The 21,732-nt window shown below is 37.1% G+C and overlaps 1 protein-coding gene across 1 annotated transcript in view; it reads left to right on the top strand.

Annotated features, from left to right (window-relative positions):
- Window positions 1-7,694, top strand: part of tgfbr3 (transforming growth factor, beta receptor III) — a 111,926-nt gene extending 104,232 nt beyond the window's left edge. The window contains exons 15-16 of the mRNA XM_084426130.1: window positions 1,652-1,759; window positions 6,369-7,694. Of these exons, the coding sequence (XP_084282256.1) occupies window positions 1,652-1,759; window positions 6,369-6,487 (227 nt within the window). The 3' untranslated portion in view covers window positions 6,488-7,694. The remainder of the gene's footprint in view (window positions 1-1,651; window positions 1,760-6,368) is intronic.
- Window positions 7,695-21,732: the final 14,038 nt, after the last annotated feature.

Genomic DNA, 21,732 nt, shown 5'->3' on the forward strand with positions numbered 1-21,732 from the left:
TATTGTGCTGTGTGATCAGTGATCATTAGAGCTAATTAGAGCTCTGAAAGTCATTCTGCCTGTGGCGCGAGTCCAAGGAAACTCTCAGATGCTTGGCTTGTTCTCGGATGCCACTGCAAATCCTATACCAAGCATGTGCTCTTACTTTATATGTGGTCACCAAACACTTGCACCACATATCATGTAAACATCATGAACTGCATCATGTACAGAATCCTGAGTTAAAATACCGACATTAGAAGTGAAATGTTTATGGTTAAAAAAAGCAACTGTGGTTGAAATAAAAATAAAAATACAGTAGCAATTTTGCAGGTATTACAAGATATTTGTGCTTGTATACTTTAACTTATAATCGTGTTTCAAGTAATATAATGTTAATATACCAAAGGCAACTTTTACCTCAGCTTTTAAAATGTACTGATAACAACCATATGGCCACATAATGAAGTCTCAGTTTACAAATGTAATAATGGTTCCCTGAGAAGGGGAACGAGACACTCCATCTTGGAACGATGAAATAGGGAATGCCATCTGTGTGACCGGTGTCTGAAGCACATGTATACAAACCAAAATTTTATTGATGAACGACAGTCCATGGCGTCACTACCGGAGCGCCTGCCCGTATAAGAGGGTGCTGTGATCAACTCTTTTTTTTTTCTTTTTTCTGAAGGAGACGGGCTGGTAAATCCGAGGCATGGTAATGAGACACAGTGTCCCCTTTTCACAGAATGTTCTCTTTCGAAGTGGAACTCAACACTGCATCTTGGATTGATGCTATGGGGAACAAATACCCACTCGGCCATGTTGAGGGAATGCCTGCCTCATTAGCTGTGCCTGTGTTTTCATTTTAGAATAACTATTCACCCTCCTCACTACATAGAACTCTATCCTCTAGGAAGCCCAGGAAGCTTCAGCTCTACTACTTACCTAAGACTAGTGAAGTCTGAGACTAAGGAGACAATCGCAGCCCCTGGTCCAAGTCTTTAAGCAGATCCGGCTGTTACTCTTGCAACATCGGCATGGTGTGCAAGGAACCACTGGCCTGACCCGCTGCCATATACGCCCTGCCGCTCTAAACGCAAGGTAGTCCTCAATGCAAGGCAGGGTCAGAGCGGGGAGATTATGTACTGACAGGAATCACTCGTCAAAAGTGATACAATCAACTTTGTGTCTCTCGCGCCCCCAAACCAGATCTAGTCTAGTCGTGGCATGGGCTATTACCTCCAGAAACTCCTTGAATGCAGAGCTGGCAGGCTGAGTGAGCTCACTATGAGCAATACCCTCACCCTCATCAACCACATCGGCTACATATGTATATGTTTGACTAAATGTTGATGTTTGACAAAAAAAAAAATATATATATATATATATATATATAATTGTCTGTCATTTTACAATGCTATCCATGTTTCTGCAGCATATGTCTGAATGCATGAAAAAGTGGAGTGAAAAAGTTTCTTTGAAAAATAAATATCAGTAATTGGATTGGTTTACTCAGATTCCTTACATTTTCCAAATTGATGCACTCCAAATTGCGATGTACCAAATATTTACCAATCTGTACTGTGACCCTGACCACAGAGTGAAAAATCTGATCTGTTACATGCTTAACAGACATACTTTAATCTATATTTTGACTTCTTTCTCACAGACATCATATATGTGTTGGACACCCCGACTGTGGTGGGCATCGCTTTTGCTGCCTTTGTGATCGGAGCCCTTCTGACTGGAGCTCTCTGGTTCATCTACTCGCATACAGGTGAGAAAATATCCCTGCATATTCACATCAGAACACCCTTGAACTCATTTGACCCTTGTTCTCATTCCTTGCCTCACGCTAATTAGTAATGAGAGAGTTATGCATCATGTCATTTGTCATATTGTTAAAATAAGCAAGGAAACATGCTCATTTTTGATCGTCGGAAGGGCTTGCCAGTTCTGTTAACAGCAATATATTAACAATAGCATATTGACTCCCAGCCCGTAAATATATCCCGTTCGTCAGCAGAAGCGCATCTGTCTTTTCCGTTCTTTCAAGCATTGGGGGGGACTGCTGGATGGTCAGCAGTATTTTGGGTACAATAGCCCAAAAGGGACTGGAATTCCCCCTATCCACGAGGGTGTCTCCAGGCCTCACAGGAAAATACATATACAATCCTCCAGCTGAATGCCAAGATTCACTCCACCCCTCCTCCCAGCATTGCCCTGTTGTCGCCAGGCCGACGACCTCTGTTGACCCTTCAGAGGAAGCTCATGCTCTTTCTTAGCCCCCATTTCCACCCATTTGCATTCACCCTTAGTCTGGCCTCTGGTTTATGTCCTCAGTGCCGCTGACCTGCTACCGTTTTATGGCACACATTTGAAGGGATTCTCATTCTGAACACTGTTCCAGAATCTGTAGTTGTGCAGGCCAGTGAGTATCAGTATGTAGACTGAGGATCAAAGCCATTCTGGATTTGAGCTATATCTTTTTTGGACATGTGTATCTTGGATATATCAGTGTCTTGACATAAAAGGAGTCATGTTTAGCTTTTATTAGCTTTCATTTTTATTCTAGAGTTTGTTCAAAAACATAAATCAGTATCATTTTTATTAATATTGCCTGTGGTATTCAGTTGGGATGACATTATCCAGCTGTGTTCCTGCTCATTGTTATTGTTACGTGAGACTGAAGAGTTTAGATCAGGTAACCCCAGAGACAGAGTTTGTTGTTATTTGCCAGTTTATGCTTGCACCTTAGATCAGGGTCACTTTTTATGTGTTACTAGTGTTTCACAGTGTTTCATTTGACTACCCTTTAAGTTAATTTAAGGTCAAACTGACTTTTTCTTGTCAGAAACAGGTGTAAAATGTAAAAAAAATAAATAAATTAGGTTTGGCGTACTAAGCTCTGATTCCAGCCATGTGTTTCTCATAATGACATTGATTACTTTAACCACAATATTGTAAAGTATTTAATCATTACTAAAATAGCCCTGCATGGAATAATTTTTTTGATACCGACGTTAACCCCAAGTGCTTTTCATGTTTGGAACAGCCTAAATTATTGACTCAGAGCTTCTTGAAAAAAAAAATACTAAAAGACAAAACTGTGGTGCTTTTCTTAACTGTGAAGTGTAGGACAATGCCAAATAAAGGCTTTGGTGAAATTAAAGGCAAAATCCTCCCTTTCTCTCTCTGTCAGTTAGATCCACAGAATGATTTTTTTTTTTTTTTATGATACTTTGGTTCTCAAAAAATAACAAATAATGTAATGTATAGTGTTAGTGTATTAATGCATAACTGAGGTTTAAATACTTTTTGATGCCAATTACCCCTAATTTGTCTATTGTTCTAAAGAAAACGTTGTTTGCAAAATCAGCCAAAAAGTGATTAAAATATTATATGTAAATTATTTACTTCAATTTTATTAATTCATATTTCTTCTACTCCCTAGAATACAGCTAAATGTATAAATCTAATATATATATATACATATATTAAATCTATTTTTTTTACAAATAAAAAAATACATTTGTTTAATTTAATCTTACGTTGTTTTGTCATTGTTATTATTTTATATTTCTATTTAGATTTAATTTATTTTTATTTCAGTTTTAGTTTCAGTACTTTTAATACTTTACAGTTCTTGAAAAAAAATAATTTAATTGTTCGTCTAATATGTATATTTTATTTCAGCTTCATTTCAATCAACTAAAATGATTTAGATGTATTTTAGTTGTACTTTTTTACTTCACAATAACAACACTTTACTTTCACACTAAAAGAGTGATGTGTATAATGATTATGAGTACATAACTGTTCCATACATTAGGGATGCTTACTATTTTAGGGAAAGCTATGTGTGGAATGTTGCGGGGGTCTGTTAAAAAACAGCTCCTGTAATCCTGTCACCATCCCTGTCGTAGATCACACTGATAGGTTAAGGACGTTGCCCCTGTGCGCACAAGAGTGGGAGTTACACAACGAAATGACACAGTCGAGTGGAAGAGGTCAACAAGCTGCCATCAAACTCTTTCTCACACATACAACAAAATGCATCCGTGTTCGGAGTACGGTTCCATTGAACTAAAACCAACATGTTAATCTTCGTGCTGTCACTGTGTATGTTCGCAAGATGAGTGTCCGTAAAAGTGAGATGCACCGAGGCAGATAAGCGAGAGCCTAGTACACTGCGCTGTATGAGGAAATAGGCTGTTTTTAGCTGGAGCTCTTGGCAGCACATCTCTGGCACATATTAGCAGCAGAGGGGCCTAAAACAGGGAAGCAGAGACACGTCCAGTTGAGTTGAGAAGAGAAGCACACACATACGTAAACACACTCACAATTTACAATGCTGGGTTGGTGGAAATTATTTACAGACGTTTTACAGAGAATTCAGATGTATGTAGTGTATGAGAGCAGAGTGCTTAATAAATATTGGTGTTTTAGTCAAATGTCAAGTATGTAAAGAAAACCTGGAATTTGATTAAAAACTCTAATCTAGGGTTGAGTCCTCTGATTGAGGAATGTTTGAGTCTGTCTAGAACAACAATCAGTGAAGACAAAGACAGAAGAATGAGATACTCGCTAAGAGCCAAATGCGAAGTGCTGAATTTGTGTTCTCCAAAAGAACCTTTCAGTGAACAATTCTTAAAAGATTTTTTTGTTTCCGTTTGTGTGTAGAAGATTTCAATTATTATCCTTTTTCCACTATGAATAACCTTTTGTGAAATGGGAAGGTCAGAATGAATGTACTCTTAAGTGCACCAGCCAAACCACTTGATGTGACAGAAAAACAAAAAACAAAAAAAATGTTTGAAATAAATGTGTCTGCGCCTGAAAGTGTTATGCTTTCACGACTTCGGGGTTTACAACTAGCCATTCTGAAAGACCTGAATCACAGAGAGTCACATTTAGTGCGAAAAACAATGTGTTTTTCCAAGTGTCCCTAAAAGCCTTGTAGGAAACTCAGAAGCAAAGACCAGGAGACTCTGTGTATCTTCAGCAGGCTTTTTTATTGAGAACGTGCTGTCCAAGTCAAGTCCAAGTCCAACTAAAGCCTCGTTCCCATGTCGCTAGTTTCTGTACTGCAAAGACGCTTGTGGACGTTCCTAGTGCTGTCGCTCTAATGTTATTGGTAGACTCTGCATCTGGCCGTATCATGCAATGGCAAATGATATATAAAACTAAGATCTCATTCTAATTTGATTAGGAATTAGACTTAAACAAATTAAAAATTTGCATCTGTTGGAGAGTATCGTGATATTAAACTACAGCAGTGCCCAGTGCATTAAATCATTAACCAGATTAACGATCGATCAATCAACGAATTAAACAAAAATGACAAAAACATCATTCGAATTTGACTGATAAGAATTGAATCTTGTCCCTAATAATCCACACAATGCAGGGGAAACTGTAATATGAAAATGCATCATTTTATTATATCCATGTATGTGGTTACAATCCTGTCTTGCCTGCCCTCGAGACGGTGATGGTGAGAGCTCCACTGACAGTCTTCACTCCTATTGGTTGTCTCTCTGGTGTCACCCAGAGCCATATAGAGAGAGAGTTGCGACAACGGAAGTTCAAAATGCTTAGTTGTCACGTGATTCGCATAGACCTCAGATAGTTCCAGGAAGTGCTTCGGAATCAACTAGCTTGCTTTAAAACACAAGTTTATTTGATTCAGATAATCTGATAATATACAATCTTATTCTTTAAACGTCTTATCTTTTAAAACTGCATCACAAACGGTCTGTTCTACCGCGCTGCTGTTACTTCCGGGAACTATTGAAAGGCTCTACGAGCCGCCATTGCTGTAAAAAAAGCGTTCCATTGTAGTCAATGGAGTTGTCGCAACTCTCTCTCTATATGGCTCTGGTGTCACCATTGTCCTCGTTCTGTGCATTGGGTGACCAGCACCAAGTCCAAGCCTATTCATTTACACCCAAGCATTTAGCATTTTAATCAACAGTAAAAAATAAAGTGTTAACCTTTTGTCTTGGAGTATCGCAATTAATATCGTATCGTGATATGTATCGAATCGTGACATGAGGGTATCGTTACTCCCCTAGTTTATATACATTTGAGGGGGCAGTGCTTAGAAATGGAGACAAAGCACCTGGCAGACCTTAAACTTAGCATGCAAATGAAGTATACAGTTATAGCAACCCACCCCAGACTCTAGAGTGTCACCAGTCCTAATCCAATCAGCATAACTATTCAAAGAATGGGACAGGGCCATTAAAGACAAGTGATTCATCTGATGTCATCATCTTTACCCTTAAATGCTAAATAACAATGTACTTCACCTTCGTTTTTCACGTGATGTTGTGTCAGGGCATAGTCATCTTAACGTGTTCTTTATCAATCTCCCTCTTCAGGTGGCACAGGAGCGAGGCAGCAGGTGCAAAAGTCCCAGCCGGTGTCTGAGAACAGCAGTGCGGCTCACAGTATCGGCAGCACACAGAGCACGCCGTGTTCAAGCAGCAGTAACGCATAGAGCAGCTGGACCGAATCCTGCTCACATTGCTATTATGCTTCGTAGAAGAACGGAAGAATACGTGATTAAGTAGCATAGCTTGAGAACACAATGCCTTATTATTTTCCCTATCTGAGCTGAAATGTTTAGGCTGAATTTACAACCGGATGAAATAAGCTACATTTAGAGGTGAGGGAAATAACAAAATCAAGTTCTCAGACAGTTTTTAAATGTTGCTTTTTTTTCCCTTAAACCCCACAAGAGAGTGTTGTTTTGCCTTATATGGTTGGGATCAGTGTGAAAATAACAAAGGCTGTTTACACCAGCTATTATGGCATGAAGGCGGTCCAGAGGAACAGTTCGTACTCGGCGAGGTTACGCAAGGTTAGTCTGCGCCTAAACAATGATCAGTGCCTTTCCCCATTGAGCATACATAAGATATTTGACAAGAGAAATATATTTTAAAGATTTGATGGTCGGTTTGTCCATATCTAACTTTTAATACCCAGATGCCAATTAATTCTACATTATGGCATATAGTTTTCTTTAAGATCTTCAGGAGTTTTGGGCATATTGTAAAATAATGTATATTCTGTGAATATTAAATGGAATGCATAGAGATCTAAAGTGGAAATAACTCCATTAAAAAAAGCTTTAACTAAAACCAAATATTTAACAAATCGTTAAGAAGATCATTTTAAAATGACACAATTAATCATAAAGGCTAATATAAATTAATTTACATATATACATGCATAAGCTCTTTCCCAGAATTGGCCTTTAAAAGATAGTTGCTTACTATCGAATAAAACTTAAATGATGTTTTATTGATTTTCCCTCCCATATTTTGTTGTTTGATAGCCACTATTAAAGTCTCTGTACAGATAATTACAGATAATAAGCATTTTATGAATACAAAAATTGACTTATATATTTTATAGAATGTTATTTTTAAATGCTGGGCATTATTATTCAACATTAGTATAAAAGGTAATGATTTCAGCAAACAGCAGACTTTTATATTTTGATATTTCATCCTTAAAGTACTAAATCAAAATGAGTATTTGTTGAGAATGATTTAAACAGTCTCTTCGCAAAAGATGTACATAATCTGAGGCCAAAGAATGGGCATTTACTTTCCAGTCTTTTTTGCGTTACAGCGGCATCTGCGGTCTATGTGTTTAGGTACTAACCTACCACTAAAGTCAACACAAAATCAACTTTTCTCAAAAAAAAAAAAAATATATAACTTTATTTCTGCTGTGTATGTGAAGTTAACATTTTGGGATTGTTTTTAAACATCCATACAGATGCACTTGTGAAGTGCAAGAAATGTATGAATGCAAAGCTAGAGTAATCCCACCGTCAAAACTTTACATGAATGTCAGTACATTATAAGTGCCTTAACTTTGAGTATATGCTTAATTTCAGAGATAAAATGAGGCAAGAAGGGAAGTGGTGTTTGCTTTGCTTAAGCACAGTATATACCCTCTGATGTGAAAATCTGCCAAACCTGTGCATCTAGTTGTTTGTTTGGTTGGTTGTTTTTAGTATCCAGTGTTGCTTTTTTTTGGTTTGTGTTGCTTGCTACAGACTGTACCTATAGAATGTACTTTATTTCAAACCTTAGTTTCATTGTAAACATGTATAAATGTCTCCTATAAGAGAAAAGAGAGTAAGAATTTAAACATTTATTTGTGTATAGTTGTATTTTTCCAGAGATATATACATATATATATATATACATAGAGCCACCCTATAATTCTATCTGCATACTGTGAATTTTTGTGGGCATATTTCTATAAGTTTTTGTGTGTTTTCTCTAAATCTAAACATAGTCCATAATGCTGAAGTGAGCTGCATTCACTTATATTCTCCTGACATAGTCATATAAAATAAGATTTTATTATAGATATATTTTTTATATGAGAACACTATATTATTTGGAATACAAAATATATTTTGATGACACAAATGGTTTTATCTCTCTTTTAAGCTCTTCACCATTTAAGTGTGCGTGTGTTTGGTCACACTATAGCTCTATGTAACTATGTATGTGGGTTTAAATGAATGTTTATTTGTATAGTCCTTGTTGTATCGTGTCTTTTGGGAATGTTTAAAACAATGCTGTCATGTCTAACAGAGTTTTAATCTATATAGGTGTAATCAAGAGTCATTAAATGGCTGTAACAGAGGCCTTTATCAAAAGGTCTTTCTCTCATTCCAGTAAACACTCTGTCTTGAGATCAACTTTTTTATTCTAAAATGTAAGTTCACACTGCTGTGTTTGACACAGTGGTTTTCCTGTACGTCGAATGGTGAAATTGATTGTGCTGTCTTTCTGTTTATCTACCTCATTTGAGTGTGTGTCTATGTGTGTATAAGGTTTCATTGTCTTGACATCAAGAATATGTTGTACATATTGTGTGGATCTTGATGTGACAGTACACAACGTGTCAGTCACCGGGCTTTCCGACAAAAGAGGAAAGTCTGAAAGATGTAAATGTGAACCTATCAGAATTAGACTTCAACATTTTCAAGCTGTCTTGCTCTGAAACTACACACTATTCGTGAATATTTTGTATGTGTTTTTTTTTTTTTCTCCAATGGTATGTGAAACCTTGTAGTGTTTGTAAATACAATGTGGTGTAAATATGCATGCTATATGTATGCTCTGTATATACCAAATAAATTCTTGTAATCTTTTGGGAGTTTGTGTGCTTATTTAAAATATTCACTGGGCAACACATTTCTTCCAATAAGTGGGTCAATGAGAACATTTTATTGGGTATGTATATTCATGCCAGTCCAGTAGTTGGCGATGTTACTTTGTAAAGAAACACTACGAGCCTGACTGAACAAGTAATGCTCATGCGCATGACGTCACAGTTTTCACAAATTCGCGTTTTTGTTGTGTACATGGAGACGATAGAGGTATTGTTTTCAAAAACTTGCACTTTCAGGCCCCCCAAATGCCGTTGTTGTTTAAATGAGCGGCCGAAACGCATAAAAAGTTTTCCGCTTTTAACGTTGTTTTGTAAAAATCCTAAAATATAAAAAGGAATGGAAATAAAGTCAATTTAGATAACAATAATGGTCACACTTTAGATTAGGGTTCAATTCTCACTATTAACTAACTATTAACTATGACTTTTGCCTCAATAAACTCCTAATTCCTGCTTATTACACTGTAAAAAGTGAACAGTTGGATCAACTTAAAAATAAGTTTTATCGTGAAAACGTGATAATTTAAGTTGAGAAAACTTAATTTCTTTAGGTGTTACCAATTGAAGTAATTCTTTTAAGTTGATCCAACTGTTCACTTTTTACAGTGGGTAAGGTAGTTGTTAAGATTAGGTATTGGGTAGGATTAAAGATGTAGAATATGGTCATGCAGAATAAAGCATTAATACGTGCTTTATAAGTACTAATAAACAGCCAATATCCTAATATGCATGCTAATAAGAAACTAGTTATTAGTGAGAATTGGACCCTAAACTAAAATGTTACAGAAAAAAGTGAGAGAAATGGAAAGTGGTGACATCATTTTAAACTGGCCAACACTGACCAGTGTGGGGCAATGGACATTCAGTATGACATCACCTTCCCAAGAAGAGTCTACTTGATCAACTGACTGTCATTTATGGAAAGTTTCCATAAAGGTTCTTTTCTAGAGTAATATTACTTGTAATGTGTAAAATTGTTTATCAACTTTTCAAAAAAAAAAAGAAAAAAAAAAATCTCCCAGATTAAAATGATGATGATAAAATTATCAAGTCACACTCAAATGATCAAGTCTTCCAGGAAAGAAAAAGTACTAGGAGGGATTTACTCGATTATGGAACAGGCTTTTTGTCTTAAATAACAATGACTCAATGTAGGTCATCAGAGTTTATTTTGGGTTTAGGTGATGTTTCAAAAGAGAGTGAGGTAAATGGCTGACTTTGAGGTTGAGACACATTGTTGACATTCACAGTTGAACTACTTAAAATTGTCAAGTGGAATATATTAAAGTGGAAAATGAATAATGTACTGTAGGCAAATAATGTGGCCTTGACCAGGATCTAACTACAGGATGTTTTAGTCCATGAAGCAAGATTTTATATCTAAACTCTATACCGCTTTAAACATAGTTTAAAAAAATAAAATGTATAAGCCTTTATGTGTGGTCAGGCAGGAACGTACAGTAATAACATTTCACAAATATGAAATTAATTTAGCAAGCAAATAAGGTGATGAGTATTTTCTCTGAATATCACTTTGGGTTCTTTGTTGCATTAATATGGTTTAGTTTACAGTTTGACACCTGCACCTGAGATTCTATAAACCCTTGGCAAAGACTTTTCTACATGCTGAAATCTCCACAGATGTGTGGTAGGGTCTCAGTTCAGTCCCACTCCAACAGCTGGCCAATTTGCCACATGAGAGTTTAAATATACAGCATTAAACATGGCAGTATCAATAAAAAGCATTTAATTTTGCTGAGTCGCCAACTCTATTTTGATGACAGCACTGGGGTGGCTGTATATTTAGCCAAAGAGGGAGAAGGAGCTCAGTATTTATGGCTGGAAACACTGGAGAGTCTCCAGCGCTGAAATCTATAGCCATAAAATTATACCACATAAAATGAAACTGCTCTGTCATGATTGTGTGCCAACACAAACCAACACTCAAATACATACATCTGCACATAGTGCACGTGTGTATTCTTATGTAATGCATCATAAAGTACATATCCTAAGTCTATGTATGCATGCATACATATATCAGTTCATTTATTCTCCCACACATTTGTGTTTGCCAATGTATATGTACATGCTTTTGCATTTTTCTTCATAAACAACTTTTTACAGTAAAGCTCACTTAATGCATATTGAGCTAACAGTGAAACATTTGTTTGTTTTTTGCATTTGCAGTTGTTAATCTAGGTTATGTTTATTTATTTATTTATTTATTTTGCATTAATTAACATTAAACAGTATTATATTTATACATTTTAAATTGCTGTAAACATGTTTCTTTATTGTTAGGTCACGATACATAATGCATTTACTAATAGAATAGAATAGAAAATGTCTTTCTTTTTTTATGAGCACATGAGCACACACACACACACACACACACACACACACGCACGCACACATGCACGCACGCACACACAAGTTATTTTAAAGTAGTTTAAGGTGTTTAAATCCATATAATGAAAGTCAACGGCATCCAAAACTTTCAAGCTCCAAAAAGGAAATTAAATCATATGACTCTAAATCTTCTAAGGCATCACAATAACTTTGTACAGTATGATGAACAGATTGAAATTTAAGTGAACCAATGAGGGTTGACTTTAGTTGAGTCGTATTGATTTATTGCATACCTTTATGTCCTTTTTGGAGCTTGTTTATTGGACCCCAGTGACTTAATAAGCATTATATGCAGCTGAAGCATTCTTCAAAATATGTTCTTCTGTGTTCCACAGAAGAAAGTCAAACGAGATTAGAGTGATAAATGATCCATCAATGATCCAGGTTAACTATTCCTGCAGCAAACTGACCTTTATTGTAAAGTGTTACCAGAAAACTAAACAGGGAGTGTTAAAGGGGAGTGCAAAAAACAAAACATAAAAACAAGACTTTCTTTATCCTGTGTCACCATCCAGCATGTGTTGATATTTATGTAATAGCTCTTAACTGTTAGATGTTTATAAATCGTTTTATCGTTCAAATCACCGGAGACCCCAGACTTCTAAACTGCACTTGAGGAATAATGGAATGCCACCCGTGGGCCACACACCAACATCAACAACCATATCGCCATGGAGACGAAACTGTGCCCCAAATTGTAGCCTCAGCCTCAAATGAGAACCAAATGCTTCAAGCCCCACACATCTAATATCTGGGGAGAGATGAAAATGACTTAATATTTCTATGTACACATAATGGAAAAATTGGACACAGATGACTTTTATATCAGGGCTGCAATATGAGTGGAGGTTGAGATGGGAAGAGTGTGAGGATCATTTCGTCCTCACTACGTGTAAACTATAATGACCTATAGAAAAACACTGCTGGTGATGAATTGTGTTTTCTGTCATGGACATTTGGCTCCATGCGAGAGAGAGAGAGAGAGAGAGAGAGAGAGAGAGAGAGAGAGAGAGAGAGAGAGAGAGAGAGAAGATTATTATTCATCCGCTGCTCTTTTTGTTTTGCTCTTGATGGGGCCACAGCTGAGTTAAAAGTCAAAATACACAAATCCCTTCCTTTCCTTTTGTCAGTTTTCATCAAAAACATTCATCTATTTTTCTTTCTTTGCGATTTCAAATATCATTGATCAAAACCATATTTTGCCATTACTTGCAGATAATAGGCTACTAAAGATGATACACATCATAGTTATCATATTATGTCAAACTAGTTACTAAATGCAAATAAATACCAAAATGTTATTAATATTCTTCTAAAACATTTAATCCTCCAATTTCTTTGTTAAGAACTCCATTTAATCTAACTGTTTGAAAGGTAGAAATTTGTGAAAATATGACACCCTTCTCAAGAAGTTCCCTTAGTAGAGGACCCGAGAGCTGTTGTCTTTTGAAGCAATATGGCCTAGATTCTCTAGGAGGACATGACAGCTGCTCTCCACCACTGCTTCAGCATCTCCCTTTTCACCAGACTGTAAACATAACCAGATGCTCTACCTGCCACCAATAAGCACCTGAATTTTGATTAGTGGAGACAAATTGCCCAATCAGTCTGCTTAAAAAGTTAAAGCAGATGCAGAAAGTTCTGAGGCAGGACTGCGAGTTATTTCAGTCGCTGGCTCTGCAACGAGTCTGAATCAGATGTGCACTTAACAGTTGCAGGTGCTGAAACATAAGTCTCAATACTGGAAACGTAGTTCAAGAATGATCACGTTCCTGCGACCTCCTGTCGAACAGCGTGACTGGAATAAGCCTATTCCTTTATTAGGTCACGCTGCACATGGTTTTATGTTTGGAATTGGCTGATGTGTGAGACTGCCAACCAATTTATACTGTGTATCATTTCATGGTTCTTCTTGTTACGCACTGATCCACATAAATTTTGACAGATCAGATATCAGTGTTCCGACAATAAAAATACTGACGAAAAGTATATTTGATTTCATAAATGATAACAAAAACCAGTAAAACATGTACACTATGACTGTACATGTGAGATTAATCAGCTTTATAAACATAATATTGTAACTTGCATCTGCACAAAATGACGTGAATGCACAAATGAACTTGAACCAATTAACATGGCAATCAGAATGCGAAAGCTCCCATTTCAGTATGACTGACATTGATAATGCCAATATGCCATACTACACGTATGTTTGGACTGTTTTCATACTGCACAGTTTTTACATTTTCACAATGTAAACTCTTAATAAAATGTAGTACCTATTTTAAGAGTGCACAATTTCGAAAGCAGCGAATAATTCATAATTCTTTGTATTATAATGGTGTACTTACTGTAATGTTATTTCAGGATTTCAGGTTTTCACAAAAAGAAATTATGATCAAATGGATTATGGGGGAAAATAGCAATCTGAGGAAACATTCATTCATATAATATGATCAAAACAGATTTAAACTATATTAAACTACAACATTTAAAGGACATTGTTATAATGGACAAAAATACTATAATAAGTGTATGTATGTATGTATGTATGTATGTATGTATGTATGTATGTATGTATGGAAGGAAGGAAGGAAGGAAGGAAGGAAGGAAGGAAGGAAGGAAGGAAGGAAGGAAGGAAGGAAGGAAGGAAGGAAGGAAGGAAGGAAGGAAGGAAGGAAGGAAGGAAGGAAGGAAGGAAGGAACCAACCAACCAACCAACCAACCAACCAACAATCAACCAAGCAACCAACCAACCAACCAACCAACAATCAACCAAGCAACCAACCAAGCAACCATCCAACCAACCAACCAACCAACCATCCATCCAACCAACCAAGCAAGGAAGCAACCAACCAACCGAGCTACAAACCAACCAAGAAACCAAGCAACCAGCCAAGCAAGCAACCAACCAACCAACCAACCAACCAAACAAGCAACCAACTAAGCAAGCAACCAACCAGCCAACCAACCAACCAACCAACCAACCAAGCAAACGATCAACCATCCAAGCAACTAACCAACCAACCAAGCAACCAATCAACCATCCATCCAACCAACCAACCAACCAACCAACCAAAACAAACAAACAAACAAACAAACAAACAAACAAACAAACAAACAAACAAACAAACAAACAAACAAACAACCAAGCAACCAAGCAAGCAAGCAACCAACCAACCAAGCAAGCAACCAAACATCCAACCATCCAACCATCCAACCAACAATCCAACCAAGTAAGCAAACAAGCAAGGAAGCAGCCAACTAACCAAGAAACCAACCAACCAACCAAGCAACCAGCCAAGCAAGCAACCAAGCAAGCAACCAAGCAACCATCCAACCATCCAACCAACCAAGCAGCCAACCAACCAAGCAAGCAACCAAGCAAGGAAGCAACCGACCAACCGAGCTACCAACCAACCAACCAAGCAGCCAACCAACCAAACATGCAACCAACTAAGCAAGCAACCAAGCAGCCAATCAACCAACCAGCCAACCAACCACGCAAATGAGCAACCATCCAAGCAACTAACCAACCAAGCAACCAATCAACCAACCAGGCAAACAAAGAAACAAACAAAGAAACAAACAACCAAGCAACCAAGCAAGGAAGCAACCAAGCAAGGAAGCAAGCATCCATCCAAGCAACCAACCGAGCTACCAACCAACCAAGAAACCAAGCAACCAACCAAGCAAGCAACCAACCAAGCAAGCAACCAACCAACCAACCAAGCAAGCAAGCAAGCAAGCAAGCAAGCAACCAAGCAAGCATCCATCCAAGCAACCAACCATCCAACCAACCAACCAAGCAAGCAACCAACCAAGCAAGGAAGCAACCAACCAACCGAACATGCAACCAACCAAACAAGCAAGCAACCAACCAAGCAAGGAAGCAACCAACCAACCAACCGAACATGCAACCAACCAAACAAGCAACCAACCAACCAAGCAAGGAAGCAACCAACCAACCGAGCTACCAACCAACCAAGAAACCAAGCAACCAACCAACCAAACAACCAGCCAAGCAAGCAAGCAACCAAGCAACCAAGCAAGCATCCATCCAAGCAACCATCCAAGCAACCAACCATCCAACCAAGCAAGCAACCAAGCAAGGAAGCAACCAACCAACCAACCAACCGAACATGCAACCAACCAAGCAAGCAACCAAGCAAGCAAGCAAGCAACCAAACGAGCAACCATCCAAGCAACTAACCAACCAAGCAACCAATCAATCAATCAACCAATCAATCAATCAATCAATCAATCAATCAATCAATCAATCAATCAATCAATCAATCAATCAATCAATCAATCAATCAACCAATCAGCCAACCAAACAACCAAACAACCAAGCAACCGACCAACCAACAAACGGATGAATGATTGAATGAAAGAAAGAAAGAAAGAAAGAAAGAAAGAAAGAAAGAAAGAAAGAAAGAAAGAAAGAAAAGAAAGAAAGAAAAAAGAACAAACACTGCCAGAGATGTAATCATTTCTTTACTGCAATTATCCTGCCTCAGTTTTGAGGCTTAAATATCCTCAATGCTGTTTGGTTGTACCTGAAACCATCTGGTATGTTCCTCCATGCAGCCAGTGGAGGAGTGTGTCCCACGGCTGTACAAGAGAAGTCATAGGTGGAGTGTGGGGTCAGTTATTTTGTGTATTTGCATTGACTCCTCTGAGAGCAGAGGCCATGTACAGTTCAAAGATAAAAATGTGAGAAATGTGAGAAAAGTCGGTCAGGGCGCAGTTCATGTGTGGTGAGAGCAAGCTCTCAGTCATCAGAGAATTGTGTTTGATTGATGGTCCATGTTGAGAAGAAGAGGCTGCTTTGTTGGTGACCGCTCAGCCTCACCGAATGGACACACAAGAAGCAAGTGAGCATGTTTACTGTTTTCATACTGTTACCAGGAAATAGGTTATTCTCAAAAGGAGACACCCCATTTCCTGACATATGAATTAATGCTCAAAATCCCTGACACAGACAGGGAAGAAGACAATTTAAAAACCTAATGGCAGTAGGTGAAAAGTATGTCTGTATTCTGTATGTCAGTTTACTATGATACTTAGTATATCATTTACTGTATTGTATATTTAAGAAACAAAACATACATCGTGCTTGTTTGGCCACAGATAATCACAACTGTGCTAATATACAGTAGTATTCAACTGCACAATAACGAGTGTGATAATGCTTATATATAACAGTTAAGAACTTTATTTTGAGAATGCACATTTCAAATAACATTTGGTCAGTTAGTCCATCTATTTTCTCCATCAGATAATTTTTATTTTTTATTTTTTTTAAGAACATTAGAGGACTGGATATAACAGTTGTATATAGTATTGAATTGTTTATTGTATATTGTATTATATTGCTTTGGCAGTAAAGAGCCGTCTATTCTATTCTATTCTATTCTATTCTATTCTATTCTATTCTATCTATTCTATTCTATTCTATTCTATTCTATTCTATTCTATTCTATTCTATTCTATTCTATAGTCACTCACCAGAATTAGAAACAAACACATTGTGCTGTCAGACCAACGAGCCCAGACTACTTTTTATTGTAAGGTTTGTGGTGGCTCACACACACACACACGCACGCACGCACGCACGCACGCACGCGCACACACACACACACACACACACATACACACACACCATGTTTCTCTGATGGATTTTGTGAAATGTTAATACGTTGTCATGCATCCCTTTATTCTCATGTTTATGTCTACTAAATTATGAGAGAGAGATTATGCAGAATTTGTCTGCATAAAGTGTTTCTAATTTACCTGGTTCCCCAGCCGCTGGTATTTGTGAGTAGCACACTGGCACTGCTGTGAATGTGTTTTGCAAGCAGCTGGTATTTGTTGCCACTTGCTGACATAATGGCTGGATTCTTCAGGCTTGTTACCTTAAGGTTTCCCTGAGGAGTCCTGAGGCACTTCCTGCTTTGTCAATAACAGAATAGCAGACGTCCCGTCTGTTTTGCACTTAGGTCAGTCCTGGCCACAGTTTGTGTCTCTTCTCTCTCCATGTGTCATTCTCTTTTACTCACTCTTTCTTCTCTTAACCCTTTAATGGGCGCATTATTAGTAGTAGTAGTAGTAAATGATATTAGCTGAAATTACAGTTAATAGTAAATTAATATTTTCCATCACAATGCACTGACTTCTATCATTTAAAATATTCTCCCTCAAATATAACTTCTTTAATGGAAAGCAGTTACAATTTGAAAATATTTTTGTTGGAGAAATCAACCCTACTCTTGTGTAGGGCACATCCCATGCACATCAGAGCATATATCTCCTAGTGTTGGCCTGTATTGTCTACAACTAAAGTAAAAGGCACTAGCAAACATACAGTAATATGTCTCCAAATGTGGGCTTATATTATTGTCTATAACTGTAGTAAAAAGCACTTTGCAAAAATAAAGAAAATAATCTCTAAGCCCTGACAATAATTTAACGCATCCCATGCACATTAGAGCACATGTCTCCTGACATGGACCATTTTATTATGACTGATGTGAAAAGTACTAGAAAACCTATAGGAGAACCAGACATTGCTGATATATGGGGATGTGCAGTACTATGCAATACAAATGTTACTTCTATAGCACATTTAAAACTGCTGTCGACCAAAGTGCTTTCCAGCACAGATGTTACAACAAAAGCAATCACATACAGTCACACAAACAAAATTAAATCCTGTTCTCTCAATCAGTTCTAAAAGCCATATTAAAAAGATACGACTTCAAACTAGACTTAAAAGCATCCACAGATGCAGAAGATTTAATGTGCATTGGAAGAGGGTTCCATAAGCGTGGAGCTGCCACAGAGAAAGCCCTATCACCCTTTGATTTTAATCTAGTTTTAGGAACATGAAGAATCATCTGACTAGAAGATCTCATACTTCTTGTGTTTTGATAAGGTATCAAAAGGTCAACAATTTATTTTGGGCCAATACCATGCAACGCTTTAAAAATCATCAACAAAACCTTAAACTCAATTCCCAGACAGCAACATAGTGCCGGCCCAGATCCGGCCCATCCGGTAAGCGTGGAATCCACATCCAGATGTGGCCCAGATCTGGGCCGACACTATGTTGCTGTCTGGGTTCTGAATTTTACAGGCAGCCAGTGTAAAGAAACAAAAACTGGGGTAATTCTCTCTCTCTTCTTTGTACGAGTCTAAAGTATGGCCGCAGCATTTTGCACAAATTGTAGATGGGATAATTGACCCTTGGATGTAGCTCAGTTGTAGAGTGCATTACATGTATGAGATCCTGGGTTCCATCTCCAAGCACTGTCAATATTATAATGCAATATTTTTTATCAAGACAGTAATGCAAGTAATGCACATTTGAGCATATGTCTCACAATCTGTGCTTATATTTTGTTTAACTGAAGTAAAAAGCACTTGCAAGAAAACAGGAGTACAAAAAAAGAAAGAAAGTGGGTAACTGGGAGTGTAGCTCAGTGGTTGAGTGCATGCTTTGCTTGAGAACCTGGGTTCAACTTCAAACCCCAGAATCTCCAAGAACTGTTAATACTTATGTCCCATACACTTTAGAGCATTTGTCTCCCAATATGTAGGCCAATTTATATTTGCCATAACTGTGTTTATATTGGTTATAACCGACCTATAAATGCATCAATCATTTTCAGATTAATATTCCTGTTTTAACACTTTACACCACACAATAGCTAGTTTACCACAGGAACATTTCACGTCAGTTTCTCTGTTAAGCTCATTCTTGTCTTAATGAAAAAAGAAGAAACTCGAGCTGGATGCTGTTTATCAGTTTATGCTGTCAGAAAGTGCAGATCTCTTTAACCTCCCTCTCCTGTAGGATCGATAACGTTCCAGAGAATTTACCATGTGTAGATCACATAAACAGCTCGGAGAAAACCCAGACCTGAAGGCCAGTATACGTCTGCGAGTTGGTCTTACTGAGACATTTGTATCTATTTGCTCTTGAACCTGTCAAATGGACTACGAAATAAATGATCTCTTAGCGATTCCACAATGGGTTTTCACAAAAATCATACCGTTTTGATTATTTCAAATGTAAACAATCCCCCACCAGCCTCTCATTGGACTTCAACTGGAGTGCAAACTAAGTGAAGTTCTTCCCCAAATAAGGCATGAGTAGAAGAAACACTATGTTAAATCCAGAACCATTTATTTACAGTGACTTTTTTTGTTTATACTACCATCTGTAACCATTTTCTTTTCATGCTCATATACTGTTGAGGTATCTTATCCTATAGTGGAGCACAGCTGTGCGAAATACCATAGATTGCTATGAAAAACACATGACATAAATGTGTCGAATCAACCTTCAAAGGTGTAATTTATTTGCCTTATGAGAGGGTTATAAATGAAGACTCCAAGGGTTAAAATTTAGTAGGGTTGAAAAAAAATCATCCATTTGAGTGTTAAAAATTCCAAAGATGACAATATTTTATATAACGGTCCATGAAAATATTGGCCATTCCACTGTTGTGTAGAGGGGGGGACATTTCCCCATAGATTAACAAGTGAGTTTTATTGGTCCACTAACACCTCATTGGTTGTTTAAATCTAATAAATTCTTGTTGATATTGTGTTCTATAGCCTGCACAGGTGGCAAACTGTAGCACAAACACCTCACAATGAGAGAAACACACTTTGATGAGTAATTTGTTCAGCAGCTGGTTTGTCCATCTGCACATTTTTGTCGCAACATTCTGCTCAAGATATTTTCGCAACATTGACTTGTACACAAGAGAATGTGCCTATAACTAGAAACGAGTTAGTGTTCCTGTTGCAGAAGGATGACTTCACCCATATGACTTGAGAAGACTTAAATATGATTAGGTTTCAATCTATATTTTTAAATCCTAAAAACATTATTATCTTTTTTATGTTGTTGGAGGTATTTAAGAATATAAGACAAAAAGAAAATCAATGCAAACATTGCTAGCAAATTGGCAACAATGAAGACAGGACAAAACAAAATTGTTCAATAGACTATACATACAGTATATATTGTTTTGTATTTTTCCTCAGGTTACCACCACTGTTTAACAGGCAACCTGAGCCCCTTTTAAATATCTGGATCTGTAACCCAGGTGTTCCCCATCAAGATAATTAAACAATCAGAAAAACAAGGGGAAACACTTACTGCAAAGGCAATAATAATTACCAGGCATGCACTGAGGTGTTAGTTAACTACATTTACAGCAGTCTTTATCCCTTTCTCCCCAGACTTTAATATACCAGCCTATAAGGGCAATTATACAGAATTGGCACAAACTGCTGTCCCACAACCAAAAAACACATTTAAAAAGCATTTAAGTATTCAAATTTGAGATGTTTACAAATATCCTTCTATCATCTATTGATTCCCACAATACTATTTAAAATATCAGTAAGCTTAATATATATAAAATCATCACTTATTGGGTACTTTCAATTGGGAGGTGGCTGTCCCAAACCCTAACCCCTAAATTTCAACTTGTAAAAATGATATTGAAATGTTTTTTGTTTTTTTTTTTTTTCATTGTTGTTTTAAAAAATATCTTTTTGATTTCTTTTAAAAAGTGAAGTAAAATAAACAAAACATTTATTTTATATTTTATTTTAAAATCATGAAACATTATGTAAAAAAATTTGTCCCGTATTTGCATGTCACTACCGAAACAGTGTGTGTCTTAGTCCATTGGCTCTGACTGATTTTAACCACACCCCTACATTTTTGATCAGGAAATATCCCTGTGTCCCTCTCTCTCATAGCCTCTCTTTCATTATAGATTGGTACCATCATTTTAAGGGAAATGTGTTCAAAAGTCTGAAAATCTGTGTGTAACTTAAAGGAACGTCACTACCAAACACCTTTATTTCTGCAATTAAGCAAACTTTTTTGGGCGTTATTCCATAAAAATTTTTTTTATGCGTGTACAACTGTTCAGAACTGTGCTAGGTGCTGGCTATAATCTTTGAACTAGGCTCAAAGTTATCTTAAAATTGTCACTACCGAAACAGTCACTACCGAAACATTTGGTGAAGTTTCGATTGTTATTCGATAACATTTTGTTTTTGTGCGTTTACAACTGTTCAGAACTGTGCTAGTTA

Source organism: Rutilus rutilus (genome assembly GCF_951802725.1).
Source record: "Rutilus rutilus genome assembly, chromosome: 12".
Classification (NCBI taxonomy): domain Eukaryota; kingdom Metazoa; phylum Chordata; class Actinopteri; order Cypriniformes; family Leuciscidae; genus Rutilus; species Rutilus rutilus.